We start from the raw sequence: 21,195 nt of genomic DNA on the forward strand, positions 1-21,195 counted from the left end.
CATGTATACATAATGAGTATGGAAATCACAACCGTAAAACGCAGATAATCCTTGTGTTAAAAGAATAAAGTCTGAGCACATTTATCTATCTTGCTACAAAAACACAAGCAAAATCATGGTAACTGTAGAAAAAGATATTCCTTGCACCATTACCTATCTTGACCACGGAAAAGACAATAAATCAGCACTACGAAGAGAAGAAGGGAAAACAGATAACTCTCTGACTCTGGACACACGAGAAAGCCATGCAAGTTAAAAAAGGAGGATACATTCAGTGTACAATCATCCATCTTACTAATACAGAAGAGTTTCAAAGGTGTGCTGCTTATATACTAAACAAAATTTCAAACTAACCGCCATAATTGAGCCGTGCCATGGGAAAACCAACATAGTGGCTTTGCGACCAGCATGGATTCAGACCAGCCTGCGCATCTGCGTAGTCTGGTCAGGATCCATGCTGTTCGCTAACAGTATCTCTATTACCAATAGGCTTTGAAGGCGGACAGCATGGATCCTGACCAGACTGCGCGGATGCGCAGGCTGGTCTGGATCCATGCTGGTCGCAAAGCCACTATGTTGGTTTTCTCATGGCACGGCTCATATGAAATTGGTAATACATATTTTATAAATAAACCTTACTTTTTGAAACAGACGTTTTGTTCCAATAAATATTAGTAAATTTCTTTGAATGATAACTTATGTTAACCACCCCTGTGATCTAAAAATCACAGACGTAAAGTCTTGTACAATATCTTTGGTCAAATCCTTTTTAAACCAAAGACCTGGGCTGAACAAGTTGCTTTTTAACTTGATTATTTGAAGAGTAGGCAAAGCGCCTTTGCGGCTTCGGTGTCGGTATCGACATCTGTATAACTTGAAATTTTTATTTGTAAGCTGGTATCTCCACTAGTGGGAATGGAATGAAAGATCACTCTGCTATTCATGTGATGGCCTGACATGTATAAGATATTTTACTTTGTTTCGGGTTTTAAAAAATGTTATGCCTTTTTTGACGGAGAAATGTTTGGTTAAGCATTTGTATGTGAACTGGCATCTCATTATGTATTGCACATATCTCAAAACTGTTTTGCCTTTTCACGTTTTGTTCCCTTTCTTCTACGCAAAACTTGATAACGATTTGGCATATAAGCTGGTATTTCAGTGAGTACGGATAGGAACTGATAGAAAATATCCTCTTGTTTGCTTAATTGTATATTTATGCCCCTTTTTGAAGTTGCAATTTTTGGTGTAACTGTCCTACGACAGATCTTGTTATTAAGAAGATCGCTTCCATGCTGATTTGTGAAAATGTGTGGGGTTTAAAAGAGAGACTGGCATGAGATACCCTTTTGGACCACATGTCTAGTGCTTTAATTGTTAGAGCTTTCTTTATAGGAAACACAAATCGGAATTCAGAATTTTATTTATTTAATTTATTATGAAATGAATGTGTATTTTACCAAGCATTTGCAGTTTTCTGATTTGAGAAGAATTTAAAGGCATTTTATGATGTTTGGACTGTTTTTCTTTGCTTTTAAATAATGCATGTTGAACAACATGTTGTCTACCCAACTATTATACTCGACGCTGCACCTGAAAATAGAAATTAGGTCATAATTCCGGCAAAAAATAACATTTACGTACACTAGCATAATATTAATCAGTTAAAACAATTTAACTGACAGAAATAATGGATCAAACGCAGTCTTTGACAATTACAGTTAAAAACAAAAGATCATTACACCATCTATACCATAAACATGACTACAAATATGTATTTATTCATCAAGGGAAAAAACGAAATGATCCCTACATAATCAACAGCAAACAACAGTCTAAACAATCAAAACATACTATATATAGTCTTAGAACTATTTCTGACAATCTAATTACTGTCCTTGTTTTGAAAAAAAAAAGAATCTGTATGTATCAAATGTCGGATTATGTCGGCTTTAGAGACTTTTCCTAGGAATTGTTGTAGTTCTATAAATGTCTTACCAACGTTGATATTGATGGTTTGCTTGGCTGATCCCAACTTGAAAGTTTCTCGTTTGAGTTCTCTCCCATTGTGACTGACTTTTACCGTGTACTCTCCTTTGAAGCCCCTGACAGTGAATGTACCATCCCCGTTTACATCTCTGGTCACGTGGGTGCGCCATGTTGTCTTGAAAAGGGTCTGATAAGCCCTACCGGCTTCATTTGGCTGAATAATGAAGATGGATATATTTATATCAGAGAAATCGCCATGCCAAGAGTTACCTGCTTTCAAGAGAATTGTAATGTAATTATTGAGAAAATTTTGTACAATTCTAGAGTTATCACTGAAGGTGATGAATGTACCACGCTAGCCGCCCCCCCCCCCCCCCCCCCCCCCCCCCCTCCTCCACAAACACACACTTCCAATGTCCCCTAACTCAGCAGAATATTTTTCTGAAAGAACCATATATGCACCATGCACAAGTAAGATTGGTACTGATCACATGCGTGAATTATACAGTAACAAAAAAAAAGTCCCGTAACTTTGCAATATTTCTCTCTAAAAGAACCTAACATGCACCATGTACAACTACTGTTGTTACTGCTCACTTGTGTGAAGTTTCATTCAATTGTGCGAGAGGGATGAGGGAGTTGGTGCGCACAAGATTGTATACTAGTATGCAAACTCAATGTATATAGCATAGTAACAAAAACCAAAGTCCCATATCTCTGCATTTTTTTCCTGAAAGAACATAATATACCCCATGCAAAACTACTGTTGTTACTGATCATTTGTGTGAAGTTTCATTAAATTCTGCCGAGGGGATGAGGGGAGTTGGTGCGCACAAGATTGTGTCTAATGACAGACGGACAGACAGACAGACAACCTGAAACCAGTATACCTCACCCCCTCACCCTAACCCCCGCTTACAACTCTGTTGTCGGTGTGGGAGGGGGTACAATTAAACTTCTAAAAACTATACGTCTTGCTGTTAAAAGGTAGGTACGGCTTATTTATTTTTAGACCCAGCAAAACAGATATTTGTACTAGTTTTAATCGTGTAGAGGACAAGTTTCTCTAGAATGACGTAACAAAATAGGCCCGGTTCAATCAAGCACACACTGCATGGGCAAATATTTACATTCGCCCTATTCTTTTCCATCGGAAAACATGACATTCATTTCGTATAAACAGAAAAAGGAAAGGCGTGAAAGTTACGTCAACGCTGCTTTGTGATAACGGGTTGCTGTTTTGACGACGTCCGCGTATACATAGTCAGAGAGAACGTTCCTTTGATGACGTCGCGGTTGTTCCGTCTTGTGAACAGAATGGCCGGAAAGCTGATTTTAATGTAGGGATAACGCATGTTTTTCGTGTTATAGCATCTGCAGAATCCCGAGGGATTGGTTGGTGCCCGATCCCGGTATCCCCTTGTATACTCCCCTTTTAGAAGTCGGCGTCCCTTCAGTTTTTGTATGTAACCGTGAATGTTTAGGAATAACGTGTAACTTGTGCGCTTGAATATGTTTAGGAATGATATAAATGTTTTGGTAAATACCATACAGTATGTGTGTCACTGTTAAATGTCGCGACACCGCTAAATGTTGCAACCACCGTTAAATGTGGCAAGGTTGACGTTAAATGTCGCAACCACCGCTAAATGTCGCAAAATCATCTGCCGACATTTTACGTTAAAGGTGCGACATTTATTGGCAGATGATTTTGCGAAAATTAGCGATTGTTGTGATATTTAACGTCAACCTTGCGACATTTAATGGTGGTTGCGACATTTAGCGGTGTTGCGACATTCAACGGTGCCACAGTATGTTTTAATCTAATTTCTCGAAGAACTTACATAGAGTTTAATTATATTTTATTATATATCTTCACTATATACATAATATACACATATCTAATACAAAAGTAATATGAAAATAGCAATTGGGTTGGACTTTAAGTTATAGCAACATTATAAGCAGCCCTTCAAACTGCGTCTGATAATTTTTAGGTCAAACTATGGCGGTTTTATAGTTTAAAGAAATGAAGAAAAACACCTAGATAATGTTTCAATAACACAGCGAAAAAAAAAGAGAAAAAGAAATAAATACAAGGGGGCCATGATGGCCCTATATCGCTCACCTGTTATCATTGCACTTGAGGACAAGAAGGCTCTCAGAAAAAATATCTAAAGGGAAGAAATTTAACCAAAAAGAAAAAAAAATTCTTACAATGTATAGATATGTCAAAATACACCTAAAAATTGGAGGTACGATCCATGTTGTACAACAGAAAAGTGGTCTCGGTTTTTCCCTACGGCCAATACTAAAAAAGTTACTAAAAATAAGCTATTTATAGTAACGTAACAGGGAAGTAATTAAAAAAAAATATTGTAAGTGAACAAAAGAAGGATCTGCCAAATAAATCTGTTGACATAAATGAAATTTCAGATCAGTATCTTCATTAGTTCAAAGATATACCCATTTTAATTTGAAATAAAGGGAGGTAATTTGACATAAAATCAGTCTATTGATATCTACCCCGATTGTCTCTGTCCAACTAATAACAATAATGAAATTTCAAATAAGTCCTATAAATACTTACTGATATAAATCCATTTTGATTACAATCAGGGGAGGTAATCATATATAAAATAGGTCTGGAACCGAAGATTGGATCTGATTTGTCATGGAATCCAAGATTTATTGTTGTTGAAGATATTTTGGAAGTTTGTATCAAATTAAACCATAAATGAAGTCTCTATATGGCTGCAAAAGCCAAAATAGCCAATTTTGGACCTTTAAGGGGCCATAACTCTGGAACCCATGATGGAATCTGGCCAGTTCAAGAAAGGAAGCAAGATTTTGTTGACAAAGTTTTGTGCAAGTTTGATTAAATTCAAATCCATAAATGAAGCTCTATTGTGCGACAAGGTCCAAAATAGCAATTTTGGCCCTTTCAAGGGGCCATAACCTGGAACCCATCATGGATCTGGCCAGTTCAAGAAAGGAACCGTGATCTTATGGTGATACAAGTTGTGTGCAAGTTTGGTTAAAATAAAATCATAAATGAAGCTGCTATTGTGCAGACAAGGTCAAAATAGCTAATTCTGGCCCTTTCATGGGCCATAACTCTGGAACCCATAATGGAATCTGGCCAGTTCAAGAAAGGAACCAAGATCTTATGGTGATACAAGTTGTGTGCCAGTTTGGTAAAAATTAAATCATAAATAAAGCTGCTATTGTGCAGACAAGGTCAAAATAGCTAATTTTGGCCCTTTCAGGGGCCATAACCCTGGAACCCATCATGGGATCTGGCCAGTTCAAGAAAGGAACCGTGATCTTATGGTGATACAAGTTGTGTGCAAGTTTGGTTAAAATAAAATCATAAATGAAACCACTATCGTGCAGACAAGAAATTGTTGACGGACGCACGGACGGACTGACGACGGACGACAGACGAAGGGTGATCACAAAAGCTCACCTTGTCACTATGTGACAGGTGAGCTAAAAAATAGAAATAAAAAGGAAAAAATGACTAAATTAAACTGTGGTTGAACTTCTATTACAATGCCACCGACGATTTATATTTGTAAATTATATTCAGTTTTTGAATGTTTCTACGTTCTGACAAGGAGACCCAACCTATTTCCTGTGTAAGTCGTTCTATTGATACGGAACGGTGAGACCTGTCACTATTCTGGCAGCTTCATATTGTATTTTGTCCAGAGAGTTTTTTTCATATTCCGTGCAACTGTCCCAAACAACTGATGCGTATTCAATAAGAGGTCTTAAGTCAGAGATATAATTTTTATTAAGTGTAACGCGTTTCATCTTGTATTCTAATTGACGCATAGATCCGAGCACTTCCGATGCTGATGTCAAAATATTATTGATATGGTCATGCCATTTGCGACGATCTTGACTGAAAGTAATTCCTAAATGTTTATGATGGTCGACAAAACTAAGCGGTGTATTTTCAAAAATAAGGGATGGTTTCAGGGAATTAGATAACCCGAAGAACATCACTTCTGTTTTAGCTCGGTTAAACTTAATCAGCTATTGCTTTGCCCAGTTATAAATTTTTTCGAGGTCAGAATTTAACATTTTGTTCCATTAGAGGAATGTCGTAGGTAGAGACTGCAAGGGAGCTGTCGTTAACAAATAGACGAGTAGTACTTATAAGTGATTCAGCAATATCGTTAACGTAAACTAAAAATAGTAAGGGACCGAGCACTGATCCTTGAGGAACCCCAGCATTCACATATTTTGTATCGGAAAAAGATTGTCTGACGAATATTCTTTGAGAACGGTTTTTTATTTTAAGTAATTATCTATCCAGCTGAGAATATTGCCCGAGATACCGTACTGTCTGAGTTTAAATATTAACCCCTTATGCCAAACTCTATCAAATGCCTTGGATATGTCACAAAATACAATACATGTCGGTTGTTATTTGTCAATGGATTTACATATTTGATTAAAGATATCAATAAGTTGGTAGACTGTGGAATGGCCAGGTTAGAAACAAGACTGATGTTTGTAAATAAGGTTATTGGGAATGGAGATGATTATATATATTCTTAAACATGATTCTTTCCAATACTTTACCTAAGCAGCGTATAAGGGAAATGGGTCTGTAGTTGGATGGCGAAGATTTTTCACCCTTTTTAAAGATTGGCATAATATTGGCTAGTTTCCATGGTTTCGGATAAATTTGTTCAGATAGTGATCGATTAAATAAGATTTTTAACGGGAAACATGCTGTCTTTGACGTCTGTCTTAGCATTTGGTGGCTTATTTCATCCGGGCCGCTGGCCATATTAATAGCTAAATTCGAAAAAACTTACATAGAAAGCTTGAAAGCTTGTCACTACTTTGAACTTCGTATGCATCCGTACTCGAAGTGTGTTCGTACTCAAAATAACATAGTCATTATTCTTTAAATTGTGTTCCTGTTTTACTATTTATTTAAGAAATATGAAAAATTAATGGTAATGTCATGTTTATAATAACAAGAGATTTAAAAAATCGTTTAAAAACCTTCATTATGGTTGATTTCTTGGCCCTGGTTATGGATATTTAAAACATGTTTACAGTTTCCAAGAACAACAGAATGGTAATTTAAAAATGTACCGGAATCGTAAAGTCATCACATATGAAAACAATACATATCCCAAGGGCTTCTGCAGACGTTAAAACACACAAAAAAAACGTGTATTATCCCTACAATGACATCGTGGTTGTTCCAATGGTCGGGAAGTTGATTTTAATATTAAATGCAACAAAATCTGTGCAATTTATAATATAATCTTTTTACAAATGGAAAGGAAATGATTATAATGTAAATATAAGAATTAAAACTTTTTTTTTCGGTGGTCATGCGAAACGAACGACAGGATAGGATCGGCAATTAAACATGAATCGCCGATCCTATTCTGTCGTTCATTTCGCATAAACACCGAAAAAAAATTCTTAATTATCAGTTCTAAGCATGTGGTACTTAAGAATCATAAGAATGGATACTGAAAACCAACGGGAGTGACTACGCCAGTATGTGTAACGTGGCTTTTAAAGCATTTCCAAGAAATAATAAACGAAATTACCAACTCTTTAACTAGAAATTGCTTTTGCAAAAAAGAGCATGTCTCCCCCAATGCAAAGTCCTATAGGCAAGAAGTCAATAGGTGTAAGGAGCGAAAGTCAAAGAGACACTGATGGTTGGCTGCAATAGGGATCATCTACTTGGCATGTCCAGTCATCCAGCTAAGTTTCAACACTCTGGGCCTAGTGGTTCTCAAGTCACTGTTCAGGCTCCTGTGACCTTGACCTTTGATCAAGTGACCCCAAAATAGATAGGGGTCATCTACCCTGCATGTCCAATCATCCTTTTAAGTTTCAACATTCTAGGTCAAGTGGTTCTCGAGTTATTTTCCGGAAATGATTTTACATGACCAGGCCCCTGTGACCTTGACCTTAAACAGACTGACCCAAAAATCAATAGGGGTCATCTACTCTGCATGTTCAATCATCCTATTAAGTTTCAACATTCTGGGTCAAGTGGTTCTCAAGTTATTGATCGGAAATTGTTTTCCATGTTCAAGCTCCTGTGACCTTGACCTTTAACAGAGTGACCCCAAAATCGATAGGGGTCATCTACTGTGCATGTTCAATCATCCTATGAAGTTTCAACAATCTGGATCAAGAGGTTCTCAAGTTATTGATCGGAAATGGTTATCAATGTTCACCCCTGTGACCTTGACATTTAACGGAGTGACCCCAAAAACAATTTGGGTCATTTACTCTGCAGGAGCAATCATCTTATGAAGTTTCAACATTCTGGGTCGAGAGGTTCTCAAGTTATTGATCGGAAACGATTTTCGAAGTTCAGGCCCCTGTGACCTTGACCTTTAACAGAGTGACCCCAAAATCGATAGAGGTAATCTACTCTGCATACCAATCATCCTGTTACGTTTCAACATTCTGGGTCAAATGGTACTCAAGTTACTGACCGGAAATGGTTTTCAATGTTCAGGCCCCTGTGACCTTGACCTTTAACAAAGTGACCCCAAAATCAATAGGGTTCATTTACTCTGCATGACCAATTATCCTATGAAGTTTCAACATTCTGGGTCAAGTGGTACTCAAGTTATTGATCGGAAATGGTTTTCAATGTTCAGGCCCCTGTGACCTTGATCTTTGACGGAGTGACCCTAAAAACAATATGGGTTATCTACACTACATGACCAATCATCCTTTGAAGTTTCAACATTCTGGGTCAAGTGGTTCTCTAGTTATTGATCGGAAATGGTTTTCAATGTTCAGGCCCCTGTGACCTTGACCTTTGATGAAGTAACCCCAAAAACAATAGGGGTCGTCTACTCCAGCAGCCCTACAACCCTCTGAAGTTTGAAGGTTCTAGATCAAATGGTTCTCCAGTTATTGATCGGAAATGAAGTGTGACGTACGGACGGACGGACGGACAGGCCAAAACAATATGTCTCCCCCAGAGGGAGAGACATAATGAAGTCTTTGACCGTCATACTCGCATCACATATGGTATGATTAAATATGCATTGATATAAGAAACGCCTGCCGGTCCGCAAAACTGTCCATCAGAAAGGTTTCCCGGTAAACGGTAATGCATATATGTATATGTAGGTCGTAAGCCTACAGCCTGCTACGGAACACAAAGTTTTCTCTTCTCAAAATATGTTTTACTCTTCCAAATCGAGATGTGGACGTCTGTTTTGTAACATAAGACATGTATTTGTTGGATTTCCCGTTATCTGTCTGCGCCAAAATTAATGATAATTATTATAATCATACTTATAATATTAATATGGTATTATTATAACTTCATGCCTCCTTTAGAGATTCTGATACTCACAGTAACATCCGGTCCTTCAAACAGTGCCACTTCCGGTGAAAATATTTTCCCGTCCCAGAATCCCCAGAAAAGTACGCCCTCTATCGCCGGATGGCTGAAGTATAACGTTAATATGTCTGTCAGGGCAGATGCTCGGGAGTGTACATCATGAGAAGCTAGACTAAGCTCTGTGATCCAGATAGGAAGGCCAGCTGCAGCGACCATATCGAGACTTCCCTGAAATAAAATATGATTGACTTTACTCATGGTACTTTAGAAACTGTTTTATTTCCCCTTCGTTATTAAACAGAAGTGACATCGTATTTATGTAATGTGTCGTGCTCTTATATTATCAGTCGATTAGTGGAGCGAGCCAATCCAATAGGTCACATGTATCCTCAAAGTACAAGAAAATATAGTTTTGACAATTTTCTAGAAAGTATATTATGATAAATTTGGCCATAAATTTACCCGAGCCTTAAAGTCATTAGGTTCTCTTCTCTTTTGTAATGAAATACCACATGTATTCTTTTCTTTTCTTTTTTGCATGTAGTGGAGTGTTTTCATCGGATTTGCAGAAAGTCGAAACCAACTTGCGTGGATGGGCACCTTGGGTTATACTTCAATGCACACTTTCAGCTACGAAACGTGCATGCACGCTGAACTTTTACTTACGATCGGGTATTAACTCTTAGCCTGCTGCAGGCGAATTTAACAGCCTTTGCAAACAGCTTGGAACCAGATCAGACGCCGATTAAATCGGCGTCTGATCAGGTTCCAAGCTGTTTGCTACTCTGACAATATTTCTTCCAGTTTTGGAGCAAATTGAATGAACTTTACTATTTTAGCAGATGACATTTCCAGCAGACGACAATTTATCTAGCATGCTAAGGGTTAATAAAGCAAACAAAATGTAGCTTTTAAAGAAAGAAAACATGTTTTTATATAGAGCATATTTTACATCTTAAGTATATTATTCCAAGAACATTGACAAAATAATAACACTAAAAAGGAGGGGCCGAAAAATGGGGGACGAAGTGATCATTTTCGAAATCGTCAAGGGATATGAAATGACTAAAATGGGGACAAGTTGACTGGGGGACGAGCTGACTGTAAATCGTTTACGGGAGATCACTCCGTATCAGAGTGGCAGAGTTGGTAGGTTTTTTGTTTGTCGTTCAGATGCAAATGGTTATGTCACTCGGGCTTCAACCTCACGATGAGATTCCTTTGCCTCTGTACTCCAAACAATGATCTTATTCAGCGACAAATCACAAAATGAAATAAATTTTATCTTAAATAACACACAGAAATCAGCTTTCTTTGTTTAAAAGGACAACAAATCGGGTGGTGTTAGAACGGATAATGTCGGCGCTCCCTTAAAACAGAATATATAGAAATTTTGGTCCAACAGGTTATGGATTAGAAGACAATAATCTTAATCTCATTTTGGTACAAAAATTTCAACCCAGAATGATACTGTGTGTGTATGACGTCAGCATAAGTCTGTTACAGCAGATTTTGATATTGACTCCTCCCAATCGAGTTAAGGGGCTTGTTACATCGGATATGTGGATAAGATATAGTTACCTTCAATTGACCAATGTCAAGGTTTGTATCTTTTATATGACTCTGTACTCCTATACCGTAGATTGGGACTCCAGCTTGTTTGAAGCGTTCTGCTTGATGGCGTAGAGGCTGTAATATCAAAAAATATCTTCAAAGTAATTCGGATTATACATTACCCTACAAGGTCAATATGAATTTTCGTGTTTGTTTCTTTCCTTCTATTTTGGTGTTTTTTTGTTTTACTGTTGTAGATAGCAATTGTTGCTTCTTCGTTTTCATTAACTGAGCCGCGCCATGAAAAAACCAACATAGTGGGTTTGCGACCAGCATGGATCCAGACCAGCCTGCGCATCCGCGCAGTCTGGTCAGGATCCATGCTGTTCGTTAACAGTTTCTCCAATTCCAATGGGCTTTAAAAGCGAACAGCATGGGTCCTGACTAGACTGCGCGGATGCGCAGGCTGGTCTGGATCCATGCTGGTCGCAATGCCATTATGTTGGTTTTCTCATGGCACGGCTCTTATATACTTTGTCTGATAATTTTTTGGGGTTGCTTTTTCGAAAACTGAAGATTGAAATTAAATTTAAGATTAGATTTTTGCTCTGAAATCAAGCATGTCATCATTTGCACATAAATAGTAGTTATTGTTATTATGTTTTATGATAATGCAAATGACCCTATTACGAGAAAAGGAAATTACCACTGCGGCATACTTCTCCATTACACCAAAGTCATTCAAAAAGAGTTTCACATTGGGATCGACTGCGTGCGCATCACGGAACATTTGCATCGTTACATTCGGGTTTCCGGTGGCCTTCTCGTACCAGTCACCGTGTATGTTCTCGTTGTTGACATCCCAATGTTCTACACTGTCGAACAAAACGTAATTGAAAAATCAATTAGCTATACAGTAGATATATACGGTAAGGTCTTCTTAGTTTCTATGCCCGTGTCTAAATAAGTTCGGGATGAGAAGGCGGTATTTTCTAACGCAATTAAAGTTGAAAAGAAACTAGATTCAAAACTTGTTTGTATAGCTTATTATACTGTATCATCTCAAATTACAAGCATAAACTTTTGTAGATATAGTTTCTTCAAATATCAACAGTATAATAACTAAAGAAAAAAAATGACAGTTAAAATTTTAAAAGCATATCTTTCAATGTTAAACTGGGCCGTGACGTCTTAAAATATTCAAGGGGTGCTAACAAAGCAGTAATTTTCTTTCAAGATGATATAATATAAAATTAGTAGATCGACCTTTCCATTCTAAGAACCTGTGAACAACAGACGCAGGGCTGATCTCTCTTAGCAGCTAGCGTGATATACCAAAAGAAGGCATTTCCATACATTTCTATACCCTAATGCAAGCTACAAAAAATACAATTGAGTCTTAATATAAAAACATAAGTGATTTTTTAAATGGAAAGAAAGTCTTCAAAATTTTTACGTACAGGCCGATGGTATGTCCAACAACTCCCTTGGTTCTCACATCAATTTCATTCAGCAACTCTTGTCGGCTCAACGAGGTTACCCAATTCTGAATGTGCCTAGCTACACCCCAAAATATATTGTGGCCACGCACCTTTGTTCTGAAATATTGTACGGCTAATTGAAACTTCTTCACAATGGATGCTGTACTTTTTTCTCACCAACTAAAAAGAACGGAATCTTGTTATGGCCGTCGTCTACACAATCTTTCATATGAATTTCATTTTAGTCTGCTTGGCTTTAAAACAAAAGTAAAGCCTTAAAGGCGTACGCTAGAATTCCCTGTATATGAGATGGGCGAAAATTTTCCCAATAACAGAATTTCTTTAAACTTTGGATATTGAAGGACAATCATCTAAGAAACAAAAAAAATGCAATAAAAATCATAGGTCACCGGATTCGAAAAAGAGTTATCTGCCCTTGAAAACGTCATTTTTGGGGGAAATGTCGTTTTCAAGGGCAGATAACTCTTTTTCGATACCGGTGACCTATGATTTTTATTGCATTTTTTTGTTTCTTAGATGATTGTCCTTCAATATCCAAAGTTTGAAGAAATTCTGTTATTGGGAAAATTTTCGCACCAAATTCTAGCATACGTCCTTAAAACAACAGGAAATGTTTTTGAAGTTACCGTTGCCAGACAATTAGACAATCTACATTAATACTGCACAAGAGGTGCATCCTCATGGGTGGCATTACATATCAAAACACAGCCAGATGATATCAATCTCAATTATAAATTCCGTTAAGCTAAAGTGAAACCTGACACTTCAAAACATTTTCCATATTGACGTTCCAGTTTCATATCGGATGTGAGACGTCATTGTTAATGTTTGACGTCAGTTTCATGCATGTCGTCACGTTTAAAAAATTACAAAAAAAATAGACGAATTTTTCAGTTTTACTCAGGCTAAGGAACAAGTTGATTCGAGGAATAAGCACTCATTCTTTCGGGGGAATAATATTTCGCGACTTTAGAACTCGTGCATATCTATCGATACAAATCTAATAATCTATAAATATGATTTATCAGAATTCATTAATAAGTATTATTCAAAATAGATAAGTTTTCATTTGGCTATAACAAACAGCTTTCTTTTCACTGTTTAACAACACATTTTTATTGTGTGGATAATGCAGTGGGAAAAAAATCTATAATTTATTAAAAAAAAAAACTAATATTTTTAAAAATGTATCGATCTACGCAACAAACATTATACTTCTCTGAGCATATCAAAATTAAGTGTTTTACATGATATTTATTTAGTCATTTAATTAATATACTTGCCCGTTTCCATTAAGGGCATGCAGTGCATTCATTGCCGTGTCATAATTTATGTGGCCCTACAAAGAAACGAAAAGTTTTGTTTTGGTTTTTTTTTCTTTTTTTTTTTTTTTTTTTTTTTTGTAAATTTCTTGATATTTGATGTTATCATTCACTTTCGTTATGTTTTTATATATCTCACGATAATTTTTCACAGTTCGTGTTTCGCTATGTGAGGATTATTATGTGGAAAAGAATTATTTAAATCATTATGCTGTGCAATACGTATTTGAAGTGATATTTATTTTGTACATTTTGTGTAATTATTATGTAAGATTTGCAGGTTTTTGACTCGAATTGAGTTGACGTTTGTCATGATTTACGCCTGTTCTCTTATCTTTGACATACGAGGGAAGGTCAATAAGTTCGTAGAACAAAGTATATATTTATACAAATCAAAACTCATTTTTTTATCTTTGCGCAGTAAACACAGTTATTAGTTGAGTGGTAACAGTCTTTCAGTCAACACCGACAATTTTCACTCTTGATTGGCAGTTGAATAACCTGACCCAATAGGCAAAGATAGAAAATCAGAATTTGGAGTTTAGAGATGTAATTAAGTTCCTCACTAAAGAGGGATCAAATGCCAGAGAAATCCATCGCCGCATGGCTGATGTGTATGGTGATAGTAGCCCGCAATATTCCACAGTGGCAGAGGGGTCAGCAGAATTTAAACGTGGACGAAGCTCTTTGGAGGATGACCCACGGTCAGGTCGGCCTGCTGATGCCATCAGTAAGGAGATGATTGATCGTGTTCGTGTTAAGGGTCTTGTAATGAATGATCGTCGAATCAAAGTCGAGGAACTTGCTAGAGAGTGTGGCATTTCCCATGAAAGTGTTTGCACTATAATTCATGAACATCTGGGGATGTCAAAGATTTCTGCAAGATGTGTCCCCCGAAACCTGAACATGCAAGATCGTCATCAAAGGTTGAATCAAGTCGAGAGCTTCTGGAAATTTACAATGCCAATCCAGAAGACTTTCACACTCGTCTCGTAACAGGAGATGAAATATGGATTCACCATTTGGATCCAGACACTAAAAAAGAATCAATGCAATGGAAGCGCCCTGGCTCACGCCCACCTAAAAAATTTCGTACTCAACCATCAGCTGACGAAGTAATGGCTACTGTATTTTGGGACTCAAAAGGGGTGATATTAATAGATTATAAACCTGCTGGTAGTGCAATCACTGGGGCCTACTGTGCAGATCTTATCAAACAGTTGAGGGCTGCTATTAAAGAAAAAAGAAGGGAGAAGCTGGCCGCTGGTGTACTGCTTCTGCATGGTAATGCCCCCTGTACACAAGTCAAGACTTGCATAAGCGGCTATTCGTGAATGAAAGTTCAAACAATTGAATCACCCTTCTTACAGTCCATACCTGGCCCCAAGTGATTATTATCAGTTTCGAAATTTAAAGTCACACTTGCGTGGAACGAGATTTCGATATGATGATGAACTGAAGGCTGCAACAGAGGTGTTTTTTTAGGACCAAGCAGAGGACTTTTATTATAAAGGTATAGCCTGCTTAAAAGAAAAGCGGGGCAAATGCGTTGAGATAAAGGGGGATCATACTGAAAAATAATATCGAAACCATCAGCCTATCTCTATTATAAACCTCGAGTTCTACGTATTTTTTGACCTCCCCTCGTATGCAGAAGGGTAATATTAATAACTGTTAAACTTTTATCTTGATATCGACCCAATAAGTCAAACAATTGAAATATGAGCCCCACCACGAGAAAACCAACCTAGTGCATTTGCGACCAGCAAGGATCCAGATAGCCTGCGAATCCGCGCAGTCTTGTCAGGATCAATGCTGTTCGCTTTCTTACTAGCATTCAAAATGATCACTTTCATTATAGTTAAGCATAATTTGTATAGCTATACCTTTGTATGTTCCATTTGCTTCCATTTTAACGCATTTTCCAGAACTGCCCATTCGAAATTATCATAGAAAGCTTGCGCATATTTGCGATAGTTCGGATCAACAATTTGCTTCGCCCCGATCGCACTTCCGAAGGCAAACTCGTGAGTGTTTTGAATAAGCTGTAAAAGATAGAGTGTCTGACTGTTCTACCAAAGCTCTATAAAAACGATACAAGCACGTAGAGCAAATCTCATTCTGTCTCGTTACAAAATAATGAATGCTTAATTAAAGGTTAATATTTCTTATGAAATACTAGTTTCTAGGCAACTGTTGATGTTGTTGTTTTGTTTTGTTGTGTTTTTGTTGTTGTTCTTGATTTTTTTGTCGTTGTTGCTCTTGTTGTTGCTTCTGTTGTTTTTAGCTTTGGGAAACAGGCACAGTTGACTGAGCAAACCAAACGAACAACCGAGAAACTGAGGAAGAAAAAATCATGATACTCTCTTGGACTTTCTCACGTATTCAGCTGATGAATATCAGTGTTTGCACAATGTTCTCTCATCGGCATACGCTTCAACCGTGTTTTATATCAGAATAAAAAACGCTAAAACTCCTTCTTTGCTTTACTACCAAACAAACAATTCGAACAATCTTAAAATCTGCGATACAAAAGAAGTAGTTAAAGCCCAGTTGTTCGAAACTTGAACAGGCGATTAAGCTAACGGTCGATTATCTTTTAGAGGTATATTTCGATATTTCAGAAAACTTAGAAAAACAAGTGTATGAGTTAACTACAACGAACATTAAAACGTCCCTGCAATAGAATTGAAACATCATATAGTGTTTCCCATCAATACTTGTATTTAGAATCAAAATTTAACCGTAGATTAGTTTAACAGCCTGTTAAGTTTCGAACTACTGGGCCCAGACTGCTGAGGGATCATTATGGCGTCAAATATAACGCCCGGTTCATTACCACTCCAATAAAGCTTCAGCATAATTATGTTTTATCAACATGTTTTAATGGGATGAAAGAATACGGGTAGGACACGGTTTTACCGGAAGTACAAAAGGTACTGCGTATGTTTCAACATAATATACAAGCAATAAGACAAATATCCGAGGTTTCTCGTGGTTTTTGCAGCACTGAAGGCTACTTTTCTTCGCTTCTTAAGTTTTGTTTCAAATCAAATGTTTTCATGGCTTTAGCTTTTTGTCCCGATTCATTTCGTGTCGTTTTAAGGCAAAAGTTGTAAGAGAAGTATAAAACAGCTTATAGAAAAGCATGTTTGATTTCTTTTTTGAAAAATCCTTGAACTTAAAAATATAGTTGCTTTTCAATAAACAAAATAATTAAACCAAAATATCAGATTTCTACGCATGCATGTTGCACCTTAGAAAATATAACGATGTTGTTTATTTGAAATCAATGGGAAAAACTCACCTCTACTTGATATTTTTCATTTTGTGATGCAGACGACAACCTAAAATGTAGAAATATATCAAGAAAAGTCATGGTTGTAAGGTATGAAACTGTGTTTGTAGACCAGTCTCAAATTTCAAAGAATCTGACTGGTTCTTTTATAGATTTCTTTTAAAAATGACCAATGATAAGCTTGCTTTCTGAGAGTTTTAAACTTCTGCTGATGGCGCCTTATTCGTTTAGGAAAAGGCAACAATATATGAGCCGTGCCATGAGAAAACCAACATAGTGGGTGTGCGACCAGCATGGATCCAGACCAGCCTGCGCATCCGCGCAGTGTGGTCAGGCTCCATGCTGTTCGCTAACAGTTTCTCCAATCCCAATAGGCTTTAAAAGCAAACAGCATGGAGCCTGACCAGACTGCGCGGATGCGCAGGCTGGTCTGGATCCATGCTGGTCGCAAAGCCACTATGTTGGTTTTCCCATGGCATGGCTCATATAAAAATAACATGCATTTGTATGTTGTAGCAAATAGTGTGAAACCGAGAAATATAATGACATCAGAAGCAGAGACAAAAATATACTGGGAAAACGTTTATTTTATTTTATTTTATTTTATTTTATTTTTTTAAGTTTCTTGTATTTTGGTCAAAACCAATAAATCAGTGTTCAACTTTTCACACAGTTCTATGTCATCAGTACCTAATATGTTTCTATTTACTGACCTCCCAGTTTCGACGATGAAATTGGGTTTTAGACCAGTCTTATAATTTAGCTTATAATTCATTGCTCATAAATCTCAGCTGATGAACAACCTATTGCGTGCAGGCATTTAAGACTGGTTTCTGAAATTAACTTGATAAACCTGTTATGTATCTTAAATTAGGAAAATCGGTATCGTATTGCTGTAAATATGTTACTCTGTCTCAGTAGACTTACGTCCTTTCTATCTGATCTAATTCTACGCCCAGTCGAAGTTGAAGATGTCCTCAAATCATTACAAGTTGACAAAGCAGCTGGACCAGATGGTATCAGTAACAGACTCCTACGAGAAATTTCACATGAGCTCTCCTTCCCTCTTTGTAAATTATTCAATGCATCTTTACAATCTTGTACACTGCCGTCAGCTTGGAAAGAGGCCCATGTAACTGCTATTCACAAGAAAGGCGATGCATCACTTCCAAGCAATTATCGGCCAATTTCTCTTTTAAACACAACTGAAAAGGTGTTCGAACGTCTGGGTTTTAAACACGTCTTTAATCATCTTCAAGATATCAACTTTCTAACTACAGCTCAGTCCGGTTTCATTCCTGGTGACTCTACTGTCAATCAATTGGTCCTAATTTACGAAACACTTTGCAAAGCTCTTGATGATGGGCTGGAAGTTCGTGTCTTTTTCTTTGACATAAGTAAAGCCTTTGACAAAGTATGGCACAAAGGTCTTTTATCCAAACTAGAATATGCAAGTATTACTGGACCCTTGCTCTCTTGGTTTCAAAGTTATCTATCAGATAGGCGTCAACGGGTTATACTTCCTGGCACTCAGTCATGGGCTCACATTAAAGCAGGAGTTCCCCAGGGGTCAATCTTGGGACCTCTGCTATTTCTTATCTTTATTAATGATATTGTACAAGAAATACGATCTTGTATAAATCTCTTCGCAGATGACACTAGCCTCTATGTAATAGTAGAACAGCCTGATTCAGCCGCAACTCTTCTCCAGTCAGATATCCAGACAATCTCGTCGTGGGCCAACAAATGGTTAGTAACATTCAATCCATCTAAATCTGAATCTCTTCTTGTAACCAGAAAACGTAACCGTCCGCAACATCCGCCTCTACATATGTTCAATCAAGAAATACCAGTGGTCCTTGAGCATAAACACCTTGGTGTTTTTCTTTCTAGTGATTGTACATGGCATAAACATATCGACTACATCACAGACAAAGCATGGAAACGTGTTAACATCATGCGTAAATTAAAGTACTCACTAGACCGTAAATCCCTAGAAGTTATTTATACATCTTTTATTCGGCCGATATTAGAGTATGCTGACGTTGTTTGGAGCAATTGTGCCCAGTACGAATTCGATCAACTTGACAAAATTCAAAACGAGTGTGCACGTATTGCATCTGGGACATCAAAACTCATCTCTTTGGAAAATTTACACCAGGAAATCAATTGGGAACCCCTATCGGAAAGAAGATATAAGCACAAACTCGTTATATTCTATAAAATGCAGGCAAATCAAACACCCGATTATCTCTCATCTTTGATTCCCGACGCTGGTAACCCACGATACTCACTAAGAAACTCTGACGACATACATAATATACATGCCAAATCTGCTTTATATTACAACTCCTTTTTACCTTCAGTCATTCGTGATTGGAACCAACTACCAGCAGACGTTCGCAACTGCTCAACTTTGTCAGCCTTTAAAAGTCAAATTTACAAGAACAAAACGAAAACGCCACAGTATTATTACGTTGGTAGCAGAAAACTCCAAATTCTTCACACACGACTTCGCACTAAATGCAGTTCCCTCAACCATCACCTCTTTATGAAAAACATTTCTCCGTCTCCTTTATGCACGTGTGGAAAAATTGAATCAAACTTCCATTTCCTTTTTGAATGTAGATTATACAGTGCTTGCCGTAACGTCTTACTACTTAATCTACAAAACTATGAGATTTATCTCAACACATTGCTCTTTGGAAACCCATTCCTTTCAGACCAGGATAATACTATAATATTCACGCATGTTCAGAATTACATATCTGAGAGTAAGAGATGTTCGTGATGCCTTTCCTTTCATTCCGAGACAATACTCCCCCCTATCTTTCTCTGCCTTTCCTCTTTCTGATTACTTTAGTCTTTAGTACTTAACGTTGTTCTATTTTCTATTTTTAATTATCATTATCAATTTACACTATACAGATACTTGTATCACGACCTATTCCCACTACGAGTATAATATGACATAATGCTCTTTTGTGTTTACATACATCTCTGTCCAAAATAGAAACGGAAAATCTTTTTTTCTGTTTTGGTCCAAAATGTATTTCAGTGGTCAAAATAAAGGCATTTTTATAACAAAACATGACATTTTGTGTAGTCTGTACGAATTTCATCACCAAATGACGTAGGGTTTCATCGGGAATTCCCGACCAAATATTTCGATTCCATGTGTTCCATTTTCAGACGTTATTTATACGGACATGTTCACTTAAACTATTCAAGCACCAGCATGTAGGATTTCATCGGGAATTCCCGACCAAATATTTCCATTCGATGTTTTGCATTTTTCAGACGTTATTCATACGGAAATGTTCACTTAAACTATTCAAGTACCAGCATGTAGGATTTCATCGGGAATTCCCGACCAAATATTTCGATTCCATGTTTTCCATTTTTAAACGTTATGCATAATTGTGGTGTAGTGAACAGCAGCAATTTACTCTGAAATTCAGAAGAAGAAATTAAGTTGCTTGATTTTTAAACAAACAAAGAACGACCAAGTAGGGTGTAACTGTGAGCTTTATTATTGCCTTAAACTAACTACAGCTTAAACTAGTATTACTAATATAACTAATATGCGTAGCGCACCAATATACATATAATGTGAATTCATTAACTATATAATTATTAACCAAATAATTATAGCATAACCAAACCCATGAAACACTAAACATATGGTAGTTATTTAAGTAATAATTCATAACAAAGCGTGGGGAAAGTATATGAACAAAATTACTTCAATTTACACAACATTATAAAATACACGCGACCCTCCGATAATAGAATATAATATACATGTGATGATCAATACAAATTATCGTTTAATTCACAGAAAAGATGTACAAAAGATAACAGGTAAGGGTAGATTTCTCGGAAACCCAGAACACCAGAATCACAGCCTCGGGGCGTAGGCCCACAAAAGAGAAGCTATAACGAAAAATTAAACCTAACAGATAATGCCAATTAAGGGAGGATAAGGAGGATTTTTTTACGATCAAATTCCAAGCGCTAACTCGTAAAACATAAACTGGGCTAAAAGGTCAGAAAATCTCAAGGCTCCCTAGAAAAGTCATGTGACAGCCAAGAAGGCGCTGCAAAGGGGTGCCGCTGTCTGATTGTCTAAACGAAATTAAGGAACTTAATTCTATGAAGAATTCT

General features: G+C 37.1%; 1 protein-coding gene across 1 annotated transcript in view; it reads right to left on the reverse strand.

Annotated features, from left to right (window-relative positions):
- Positions 1-1,411: 1,411 nt before the first annotated feature.
- Positions 1,412-21,195, reverse strand: part of LOC123555628 (anti-sigma-I factor RsgI6-like) — a 50,778-nt gene continuing 30,994 nt past the window's right edge. Inside the window, exons 5-13 of the mRNA XM_045346225.2 lie at positions 17,038-17,077; positions 15,617-15,775; positions 13,692-13,747; positions 12,367-12,504; positions 11,613-11,781; positions 10,934-11,041; positions 9,365-9,580; positions 1,999-2,203; positions 1,412-1,593 (exon numbers count right to left, since the gene is read on the reverse strand). Of these exons, the coding sequence (XP_045202160.2) occupies positions 1,565-1,593; positions 1,999-2,203; positions 9,365-9,580; positions 10,934-11,041; positions 11,613-11,781; positions 12,367-12,504; positions 13,692-13,747; positions 15,617-15,775; positions 17,038-17,077 (1,120 nt within the window). The 3' untranslated portion in view covers positions 1,412-1,564. The remainder of the gene's footprint in view (positions 1,594-1,998; positions 2,204-9,364; positions 9,581-10,933; positions 11,042-11,612; positions 11,782-12,366; positions 12,505-13,691; positions 13,748-15,616; positions 15,776-17,037; positions 17,078-21,195) is intronic.

This window comes from Mercenaria mercenaria, chromosome 15, assembly GCF_021730395.1.
Source record: "Mercenaria mercenaria strain notata chromosome 15, MADL_Memer_1, whole genome shotgun sequence".
In the NCBI taxonomy this organism is placed as follows: domain Eukaryota; kingdom Metazoa; phylum Mollusca; class Bivalvia; order Venerida; family Veneridae; genus Mercenaria; species Mercenaria mercenaria.